A 12,376-nucleotide genomic window follows, 5' to 3' on the forward strand; every position below is an offset into this window, starting at 1 on the left:
GTTAAAGTTAGCATGTGTTCACACAACAATGCTCGTAGTTTTCCATTCTTACTTTTCTGTACTTTCAAAACAAATGCTCTGTTAGTTGCACTGTTCTCTCGATTTCAAACGTACTACATTATAAAGTATCAAGGTTATATTGGGTTGGCAACTAAGTGATTGCGGATTTTAAATAAGAAAGAAAATTCAAAATGTTTGCTGAAAAATAACTTTATTCAATTAGGTACTGTCAATATTTTGTCGATGACCTTTTGTCATCATTCAGACAGTGTCATAATTCCATGTTCATAAAATTTCTGATTTTTGTTATCAAAAAACTGAATTAAATATGATTTGTCTATCAACAAAATTCGCAATCACTTAGTTGCCAACCCAATAGTTTGAAAAAATGAATTTGATCAAGGAAAAGTTCGTTAAAAAATTGAAAACTTTACTGGTCAGTGCTATCAATGCTAGAGTGTCATCAGTGAAGTACAAGAAGCTCGTGAATAAAGTAAACTGTGTTAAAGTTACTAGTCGAAAGAAAGTAATGGATTTTTATTTACTGAAACATTATGTAATTCAATGTAATTCAAGTCCAAGGAGTTGAAAAATGTCCTATATAAACTTACTTTTTTTTAATTGTATCGCTAGATCAAATAAATAGGGCTTTATTCACTATCACTGCAGCCAAAAATGTAAGACGCCTTTGTTTAAAAAGAGGGTGTTGAGGTACCGTTGCCTTGCTTGGTACTACGTTATTTATTTATCGCAAATGATGCCGATATATACCGGAAGAAGATGATCGTCATCCCTTTCCTTGTTTGATTGTCCAATAGCAGCAAGTCCTCTCCCATAGTCCATTGATGTAGAAAGTTAACGTTTTTTAGTGAATGTAGTAATGGAAAAACTATGCAACGGAAAGAACTTAGTTTATAGGATGAAGGACTTCGTCTTCTCTTGGTAGGAACGCATGTGTTATTCAGCAAATCGACACCGATTGAAAGGTCTGTCGGCCAAAAGGTTCGCCGTACCGATACCTCTCGAGTAATTTATGGGTTTGTTAGCCAGTTGTATGTCCTTCACAAATGTTCTATGACATTTCTTCTGCATCTTTGAGCACGATTTTTACGATCCGAAATAATATCGAAAACTATGCTATTCGAATCATTCCTACCGTTGCGTTTTTATGCAACAGAAGGATATTGTGTGATTCGAAATGTCACGTAAATAAAACGTGCTGCAATAAATGATTTTTTGCTGATAAGACCATAATTCTAACGCAAAATGGATTCATGACACAATAACAAGACATTTACAGTTATTTTATAAAACAACTAGTAAAAATGTATAATATATATAAAATACTTTTTATTACGTATTTTCTACTTATATACTTTCCTTTAAACTATTACTTGTTTTATGTAATACCTTAATTAGTTGAATTAGATACTTTAACAGTAACATTTATAAAGGTTACTGCATAAATCGGGGAATGGGTGTATTTAAAAATTTCCAAATTAAAGAAAATTAACAAAAGTAATCACAGAATTATATTGAATGTTTATATAGCTTAAATTTAATTAATTCCGTAATTAATGAGGCAATCAATAAATTTATATTGAATAAATACGTGTATGTATATATGTATATTTTTCGTTTAAACTTGCATACTTTGGAAATTAAATTCAATACACTCTTTGCATATTTAATGTTTAATAATAAAAAAACGCTGCCTTTTAATCAATGATGGCTATCTCGGTATATCTATTAAAGTAATTGAATAAATATAGTAAGTAATATATCGCTTACCTTATAAACGTCGAAATTTTCGATAATGGAGTCGAAACAGGTGTAGAGATCGTTCAACAAGTCGACTACTTGAAGTGGCGTACTCTCAGCCGATAGACTGGTGAAACCAACGATATCACTAAAGTAAATGGTTACTTGGTCGTACGTTTCAGCTATTACACTCTGTCCGAGTATCAGCTGAGATGCAACGGATCTGAAAGAGAAAATATATTAAATTCGTTTACTTACGATTTTAAATAAAAACAAACATTTATTTATTTGATTAATATTTAAAATTTTTTTTTCAATATTTTGTTAAATAAACTGTCAGTATTTTAAAATATTTGTTGTCAATATACATAAACATTTAAATCAAATAATAATAATAACAATAATTACTCGTTAGAATTCTCATTAGAATATTAATAATCACAATAAGATTAGGGGTTGGTTTAACATTACATCAGGGTTGTGTAAAGATTACATGTTAATATAAGGTTTATACTAATATTTTGTCATCGCCATTGATGATTTATTATACTAATAATTTTCTTTTTATTTTTATAATAGTTACTGATATTTTATTATAAAAAAGAGAAATCGAAAATGGCGACCAATGAGTAACGTCATTAAATCAAAAACTTAAGAATTACTGCCTTTAAAAACATGTTTTTTGGATTATAGGGTGTTAATGCAATGCATGATACAGTGCTAATATGGTTTTTCATTTTATTCAAAGCATGTAAGAAAGATTCGTGTTTTTCATTTTACGGCTATTTTTATCTAATTTTTAGAGAAGCTAATTTTGAAATTCAGTACTAGTTATTAATATTTTCAATATATTTTTCTATTAATTTTGGTAATAGTCAAAAAATTGTTTTAACTTTAATATAAATGTTATTTAATAATTATAATATCTTCACGTTTGTTAAATTGTAAATGAAATGTGAAATGACCTTTTCGCCGATGGCCTTTCGCCCTTGTGCCATTATTTTTAATGAAATATGTATATTTTATTATTGTTGTTGTTTTTGTTTTCGAATTCAATATAAATTACATCTCTGTTGGAATAAATTTACTATCACGAATGCTATATGGGATACTTCATATTGGCAATAAGTATTTAAAATAAAATGTCAATACGTATTTAATATACAGTATGTTTTAGATAATTTATTTCTTCTTTCGGAGTATGGAATATTAAATTTAGGAAAATTTATGTAAATTACTATAATGGACTTACGTGTTCTGTTTTTATGAGACTTACAAAATATTGTTTCACGTAACTGAAAATAATTATTTATGCACAACGTCATTATTTTAAATAAAAAAAGCCTATTTTTATTTTGATACAGTTTTTTTTGTAACATTTGGTGGATCATGAACTATAATTTATGATACTTTCATGTCTAAAACTTTTCATTCTTAATTCAATCTATTTATAATTAACAAATGTGTAGGTGAAATAGGTGATACTTTCTTTTCAACTAATTGACATTTCTCTGTCTAGGGGAAGCTCCTCCTTCTGATAATTTATTTAAAATATTTATAAATTATTATTTGATTCACATGTAATAAATCCTTGCATGGGAGTTGTAAATCGAAAGAAAACGACGAAAAAAATGAAAAGGACTTGGGAATTTTATAAATAATATCGTATATGTTCAGTCAAAAATCACTAACCAAAAGTTCTGTTAATTTGAGTTATTCTTCGTTAGAAGTAGTTCCTAATGAGAAAAATTTGGTTTTGGAAACATGAGTAATAAATGATACATGAGTAATTTGGGGTCAAAAGTGTAGTTAGTAACTTTTGGCTGAACATAGACGATATACTGTTACTAGATTTATATCCTCGATCCAAAGTCTATGTTATCATTGCACCATCTACTTAAACATGAATGAACTTTAAAATTAAGTATTTTTCTAACAATTACTGTATTTATAAATATTATATACGAAATATTAATAGTTTTTATATTAATGAATACCAATACTAATTTCTCATATTATAAATTAATATTTCATGATAAATACCGAGCCATTTATTTAAAATACTAACAAAAAATGTATCAAAATATGAACGCAATAAATAACAATCCTAACAAAAAGATACAAAGTGGAAGCTACATATGTCACTCGTTTCTACTAACAATCTGATTTAACAGATTAAAAGAGAAATATTCATGTTTTTTGTGGCACGTTCGATGCCGGCCGCTCGTTAAATCCTGTTAAAATGCGTTAAAACTCACGTACTCTCCTTAGCGAGGCTCAAAATTGTATAGAAAAATTTTCCAGTGGGAGAAGGATATAACGACGAATAAAATGCATTTTTCATTTTAATGGAAAGCTAGGAAATATATATGTAATTGTATTTTTATGTGTCAGTAACGTTTATAAGTACGATCCACGTACTTTTATTAGAAAGAATAATCGTTTTTAATACCTTTCCTATGATATTTGCAGGAAAATGGTAAATAAAGTTCTTTCTTGTAAGAAATATATTGACGTAATAGAAAGACCGATTGATAAATAAAAAATTATTATTAGGGTTTAATCTTTAACCTTTTAAAGATTAGCCAATTTCCAAATAAAAGATTCTACGATCCGTTATAAAACGTTAAAAATGAAATTATATCCGATTAGGCCCTATTCCATAGCCATACAAACAAAAAAAAACATATTTTTTTAAGTAATATACTTATTTATATTACAAGAAATAGGGCAGGGCCGGCTCGTACATATGCACTGCAGAACTGCAACATCCATAATTTATATCGATATACAGCTACTTCTAAAAATATTCTAACGTTTAAGAATGAGTAAATTTTTGGTTTCATATTTTTGTAATTTATAAACCAATCCTTCTAATTACTTATTAATTTTAGCAAACACGTTTAATTTATTTTCAACAAATATAAATATTAAATGGTAGACTTAATTCCTGCCATTTTTTCATCCCTAAAATTGATTATCTTTTTCCATGGCATGCAAGGTCATTGAAGTAACATTTGAACCGTTCACTTGCTAAACCGTATTATTCAATAAAACACAAAGTGGATAAATAGAATGAAATAATAAACATTGTCTTTTTAAATTCTCTTGAAAATATAAATTCAAATAAACATTGTAAAATGTATAAATGCAGATGTAGATTTTTTTTTATTTAAACATTTAAAATGAACAAAATTGAATAATTTTAAAATAATCGTTAATAATAATTTAATATTTATGTGACTAAGAGAGTTAATTGATTTGGCAAGTAAAAAAATGTAATAATATTAATTACAGTTCTTTTGTTATTATTAAAAAAATTCATTATCATATATTTTCTAATATATAAAAACTTTTTGCCAAAATGAATAATAAGTATTCTATTATAATATATTATTATTTTTTATTGATTACCATTATTTTAAATTCAATTAATTCAATGTAATTGTTACGATATTATTAAAAATGAATCATTTAATACTTGTTATTTCCATATTATATAGAACTTAAATGTAATTTTTTAAATATCTCGAAACAAGAAACATATGACTTAGATTACTTTTATAATTACGGTCTCATATGTATGTACAAATTACTGAAATATTTACAAAATGCTGAAATATATACTTCTTTATTACTTGTTATCATATTTCTGCTTAAAAATAATAAAATAAAAATTTGCGATACACACGGCATTATTTTTCATCTTTTTTATGATGCAAATGATGTTACGAGATAAGTAAATTATGTTTAAGTAATATAGAAAATCGAATTAAACAATGTAAAGAAGGTTGCTGAACGAAAACAAAGCAATGAGAGATACGTGACTTCGATAAATCCAAGTTGATTACTTACAATTAGTGCGTTAGAAAAATGACATAATTTAAAATAGACTTACTTTGGCAGTAACTGATATAGAAGCTCCTCGCATTTGCGTTTTTCTTCAAAGTAATCCGCAGTACGTTCCTCGACCAAAGCTTCTAAATTCGTCGCATATTGTTCCATGCGAGACAACAAATTGTCCAGGATATTGCTACTTTCGTAATCTCTACAAGAAAAAACGTGTAATGTTATTCTTATTAACATCTAACAAACAGGAGTTTCAGAATTATGCCTTTTTATACCAACTTTCTAAAACGGATTATGTGAATTAATTTTTTTACTTAATCAAAATATGTTTTTTATTCTTACATGTTTAGGATTTTTGCGTTAGTAACGTTGATTTTATTAATAATTTTGAATTTTATTTTACTATATTTATTGTATAAGTTTTATTTTCTTTTCCTTTGGTGTATTTTAAGAGTTATCTTTTTAACCGGAAAAATAGTGAAAGTTAAACAAAATTCACTGACAAATTATTTGTAAATAATTCAAGTAATAGAATTGTTAAAAATAGAAAGTGTATTAACCCTGATTCTAATAATGATTCTTGTATATTTTTCTAGTAAATTTATTATGCACGTTTTATTTTTTGAAAAAAAGTAAAAAAACGTAAATAAAGATGGGGTCACATAAAATTAAAATTTTAAAGAGATTTTTGTAAATAATTTATCTAATATAAAAAATGACAATTCATTTGAGATCCACGATAATTAAAGTGATATTTCTAATAATTGCTCTCTAATAAAAAATAGTACTCAGGTTGTCATATAAAAATTTTTGTAGAAAGTATATTTTTAAAAAACTATTTAAATGATAATGTACGTTCTGTCAGGTTCCACTTCACAAGAGAGAGGTTTTAGAAAAAATAATATTTATAAGAAACACTAAACATTATAATAAATAACTTTTGCAAATTTCATTAATAATGATGGTTATTTAATAAAACTGTAACGTTACAAAAGTTTGCAAATGTTTTTATTTAATTGCTTTAAAAGTTCTTGGACAAAACGAAATACAGAGAAAAAGCAATTTTTGTGATAGGTGATAACAATTCTTTTAAGACCTTATATATAGGGTGTTTTATAACTGACGGTATAAACCTTAAAGGGGGAGATACATGTAAGCCCATGAATTTTATTCGATTTTGATGAATTTTTTTTTTTTTAAATAATCTATTCCTCAATTTTAAAACTTGGCATAAGGTTTATTTATATTTTTAACTATTACAAAAAATTTTTTTTTTCATTTTATATTTAAAAATGGCTGATTCACAGTCCAGTCTTCCAGGAAGGTCGTAGCAAGAGTTATCGATTAGCAAGCATTGTAGCTTCTGCGGTATTGATAAAAAAAAATTCTGTATGCTTATTAATGTTTCTATTATATATGAATCTCTAGATTCTTTCATATAGAAAGTAATATCATTGAAAAAATGTGTGCAAAATTTCAGCGCAATAAATAGAAAACTTTTTGAGATATTGTGCTTGTCGATTTGAAAAATAGTGTTTCGAGAAAAACGCATTTAATGTTCGGGTACAAAAAAATTCAATGATTGTAGTGACTTATCGATTAATTAGCAATTCCAAAGCCATATAATAGTCCTTCAGTGCCTTCGTAGAAGTTATTTTTCTCAAAAACTTTTTCTTAACGTACTTAACGAGCTTCTTTAGTTGTTAAAAAGTTGCGCCGGTTTTCTCAAGTCACTCTCTGTTTATCTACTTTGCGTATGATTTTGTTGAATTTGGCGGTAATCAGAGCGCCAGTGTAATATAGATGGCATTAGACGCGCTTTTCATTAAATTTTATTAATATTAAACACTATATTTTACATTAAAACGACTTTTTACTTTCGATCTTCCACAAACAAATCTAACAGATTTGTACTGTCTGCCAATTATTATATCTCAATTGTTCATTACTTGTAAAAGAGATGTATATCCTTCATTGAACAATTCAGCTGCTATATACGCGACAATTTCAATGATTTTTAACCCTGAATGTAAGTGCTTTGGAGCGAAACGCCAAACGGTCGAGTTGAAACTCTCATTTGCATTCTGCGTATGGCCATCCATACATATTTCTAGCAAATCATCTCGGGATAAATCTTCAAATATTGGCTTTACATACTCTTGGACCTCTGTATGTAGTGCAGGGTGTTAAATAAGTTTTAAATTTTCTCCAGAAGCTTCAGTTTTTCGCCATTTGTATCAGCTGTCGGGACCCGGCGGACAGACTTAATGTTTTAGATTATCATCCGTTAAGCACATATGATATATTTTTCTGTTTTCCAAATCGTTTCGTATAAAATAAGTTTAAAAACAAAACTAAACAAAACAAACAGCAACACTGGCTCTGACCTTTACTAATGTAGTTTGTAATAATTATAAAACTGTTCTTTTCTTAGAGAAATAATATATATAAAAATATTGAAACATTTGCTCACCCAAATTTTAACAATAGAAAGGTCGGAAGGTAAGGGCATTCAAAAACAGGTAGACAAAGTCGACCGCTCAACTGTACTTCTGACGGTACTCGAACGTAAAGTGTAGGAGGGTCACCTTTATAAGTTATAACATGAGAAATATTTTGAATTAAGTTTTAAAAATTTTGGGATATATTCTTAGGATGTTATACTAATTATGAATTACTACTATTTTATGAAAGAAAAAGAAAAGATTTTTTTGAAAATTTTACATGTATCTCCCCCCTTATGGGGTAATTCTGCATGAAAAATTAAGTCTAAAATGTAGAATATAATTTATTTATATAATGCTTTGTTTTTGAAAAAAATAAATTTTAATATTTGTCCTAATCCTAACGTAATCCTGACACCTTGTATATTTAATATACAGTAGGATTGTATTTGTTTGTCATTGTTCTTCGTAGAAAATATTTTTTCCTGAAAAGTATAGTAATTTTTACTTTTATAATTTTAAAGAATAAAAATTATACAAATGAAAATACTTACAATTAAAGGCGAAAATACGACAAAAAATGTATGCTTCTTATAAAAAATAAACTCAAAAATGTTATTTTTATACACGTATTTTGACAATGCTATTTTATTTAATTTTTTAGAAAGAAGTGATTTCACACAAGAGATTTTTATAATTTTTCAATTGGTTCTGTTTGTAACCTTTTATCTTTCTTTCATAAATAATTTATTTTTTGAAAATATTACAATATTTTGTATAATTTATTTCATTCTTTTTAAAAGATATTTATATAATTTTTCAATTTGTTTGGTTTTAGCCTTTCTATCTTTCTTACATAAATAATTCATTTATGTTATTGAATTAATTTCTTGTAGAATATATTAAATAAAAGTCCGATAGTGAATTTATGATATTATTTGTAACGTCAAATAAAAAAATCACTAATCCATCAGAACGAAGGAAAAATTAAAATTGCGATTTACTAAAAAGTGGTTACGTATTTCATTAGAATACAGTGATTCACGAAAGTACTTGAACATTTGCCATGATATATTTTATTAATTATAAATATATTATAGAGCTCTTACTGACATATTATTAATATTGAATGGAGATATGAGACTCTCTAGATTATACAGGTATAGTTTCAAGTAAATCGAAATATATATACAATAGTTATGATTTATTTCTTACAGTCGTAACGATTGCTAAAGCCATAAAAGTATTTGGACAGATAATTTTTAAGCCTTTAATATTTAGTAGGACCACCTTTAGCAAGAATAACATCTTGTAAGCGATTATGCTACTCTTTACTAAATTTTCAGTAATACTTGATGATGTAGAACCCTATACTTCAAGTATTTTGTCTTTTAAACTTGTTTTTGTTGTTATATTAAATTTTTTTAATTTTTTTCCTATTATTGTCCATAGATGTTCAATCGGATTAATATCAGGGATTTGTGGCTGTGTTATTATTAAATATAAATAGATCTACGATACATTACATTATTAAAAAGTCGAAATCTGAAGGAATTATAAAAATTAAATACCGTTCAAGTCGCCCAAAGAAGTTAACGGAACGGAATTTATTCGATACGAATTTCGATTTACTTGAAACTATACCTGTATAATCTAGAGAATCATACCTCCATCCAATATTAATAATATGTCACAGTAAGTGTTCTATAATATACTTATTATAATCAATAAAATATATCATGACAAATGTTCAAATACTTTCGTGAGTAAATGTATGTAAATAAAATTATTTCTAATGTACCTAAACGATTGATATTAATTAATGAAATAGTGTAAAAATCCAACCAAGTATCGGATCTTTAACGTGTGTGTTAATATGTAATATGTAAATATAATATAGATTTTTTTATTGAATGATGGAATATTTTTTCGATATAAAAATTAAGTATTATTTCAGTTAATGCATATGATTAAGAAAAGTGTCCAAATTATATAAATCGATATTATTTGTAGGATCCTAAACATTTGTTCTAAATTATTGATTTATTTATTTTCATAAATAATACAAATAAATTAAAAGTGCTCATATTATTTCACAATACTTTCCGAGTATACGTATATTTTTTGTCAATTGTAAAAAAAATCTGTTAATACTTTTATAAAAAATATAAATAAAATATATAATATAAATATAAAATATTTTACTTTTTTAGTAAAATTTATTCTGAAAAATTCAAGAATATGTATTATACACAGCTTTTTGTAAACATTTATTTTTTATAAGCAAAACAAATTTTTGTTCATATATAATAAATTTTTATAAATAATTGTGTAAATTTTCTTTGAATAAACAAAGTTCCTTAAAATTTGTGTTAAAATTTACGACCGTAGCAATACTTTACTTCCATGCTATCTTTATATGGAAATAATTCTTCGGATTAAATCGTGTCAGAGAATTTATTCTGGTTACTCTATATCTCTTTGCTTGTATTTCCTGACAATTGTCAACAATATTTAAAGTCAAAATATTTTACGGGCTACAGTCAAATAACTGTTTTATTCTCAAAATAATCTTTTACTTCTTTTACGGTATGTATATTTGAATTGTTATGATAAAAAGTTGAATTCTATTTAAATTTATTATATAAATATATAATTTTATAATTTTAATACATTAATTAATAATAATTTTATTTACATAAAATATTAATTATGTTTACCATAAATATTAATATTTTCATAAAATATTTTTATTACTTTGAATTTAACGTTGATTTTTGTAATTTACTTCTATTTACCCTATGATTGTGTCCAATGATTATGAAAAATATCATATAAACGTAGGCTCTTAAATGTTGTATTAAGTTGCTATCAAAAATACGAAATAATTAAAAACTGGTGTTTCGTCAGATGTTAAAACAAAATATTTTAAATTTATTTACAGAAATGAAATAAAATGAATATGTAATTAATAATGCAGTGAATTCTATTTTTTGTAAATGTCAGTTATTCATAATAGCGGGTAGCATTTTGAAAAAAATTATAAATGATTTAAACTTATGTGACATCAATGAACGACACCAATTAATTATCATTTCATATTTTTGAAGTTATACTTCTTTTGGCGCGTTGGGGAAAATGTAATGGAGAGTGATTTTGTTCCGAGCGTCTGGAAAAACGACACCATGAAGTTTGTCGGTATTTACGACGCGCGGCAAAGCGATTTCAAGTATACGGCATGAAGTTGTCTTCTCTTCTTCTTCCCCTTTTTTTCTCAAGCGGGTCACCCATCCAAATACTAATCGTACTCAGCGCTGCTTTACTTAAATGATCGAAGCGAGAACTAATGCTGTAACCGCGCCATAGCTGTTGACGCGTCAAGTAATTCGATATATCTCTCTTATATTTAGTGTGGACTGATATCTATATTTTGATATTTTATTTTTCTTTTTTTTATTCTTTCTTTTATTTATATAATAATAATTATTTTTTTGTTTTAAGTTATTTTTTTTCTTTGAAGTTTTTTTCTGAAATTATTTTTGAGGTTATTGAGGTTATATTCGTTTTGGTACGGCAAAGAAGTATAACTTCTTACGTGCGTACATAAGTACACACACCAGTTTATTCTTTCTTATATATATATAATAATAATTATTTTTTTTTAAGTTATTTTTTTTCTTTGAAGTATTTTTTTGAAGTTATTTTTGAGGTTATTGAGGTTATATTCGTTTTGGTACGGCAAAGAAGTATAACTTCTTACGTGCGTACATAAGTACACACACCAGTTTTTTTTTTGTTTACAACTTTATAATAAATCATTTAAAAGCCGATGTTTATATGATATTATTGTATTATTTTTGCTTGTAAAATATATTTGTAATGTTTAACTGAAAAAACTGTGGCACTCTGTATATTATATTGTAGTATGAAAGAAATCATTTTTCTAGGTGGAAATGCATGAGTTTGTTTGCTTAGGCAACATCATTGTCATCTCATGTTTACGTACCAAAATCTCTCAAATATTCCTTATTGAAAATAAAAAGACAGTCTAAATCAAGGTCAAGCGTCGACCGTGTAACTATTCCCTGTTGCCCGCCTGTCTGATATGTACACATCTCCGATGCCCATGGATCAAATACTAATTGCAAATGAAATCCTTAACTTAAAATACGATATATTTTTTAAATCAAGAACTTCGTCTCAAGATAATTACTAACTTTTTTCTCAATCTAATATTTTTTTCTTTTTATTAAGTCGTGAAAACAATAATTTAAAAAGTCTACCCCGTTCAAATTAAAACGTTTGTCTACCATCTGAAAAAG

General features: G+C 26.3%; 1 protein-coding gene across 1 annotated transcript in view; it reads right to left on the reverse strand.

The window, feature by feature from the left end:
• Positions 1–12,376, reverse strand: part of LOC122526665 (atrial natriuretic peptide receptor 1) — a 151,800-nt gene that overhangs the window by 21,169 nt on the left and 118,255 nt on the right. The window contains exons 16-17 of the mRNA XM_043650187.1: positions 5,660–5,809; positions 1,792–1,984 (exon numbers count right to left, since the gene is read on the reverse strand). Coding sequence (XP_043506122.1) covers positions 1,792–1,984; positions 5,660–5,809 — 343 coding nt within the window. The remainder of the gene's footprint in view (positions 1–1,791; positions 1,985–5,659; positions 5,810–12,376) is intronic.

Source organism: Polistes fuscatus, unplaced genomic scaffold (genome assembly GCF_010416935.1).
Source record: "Polistes fuscatus isolate 324 unplaced genomic scaffold, CU_Pfus_HIC Scaffold1, whole genome shotgun sequence".
NCBI classification, from domain to species: domain Eukaryota; kingdom Metazoa; phylum Arthropoda; class Insecta; order Hymenoptera; family Vespidae; genus Polistes; species Polistes fuscatus.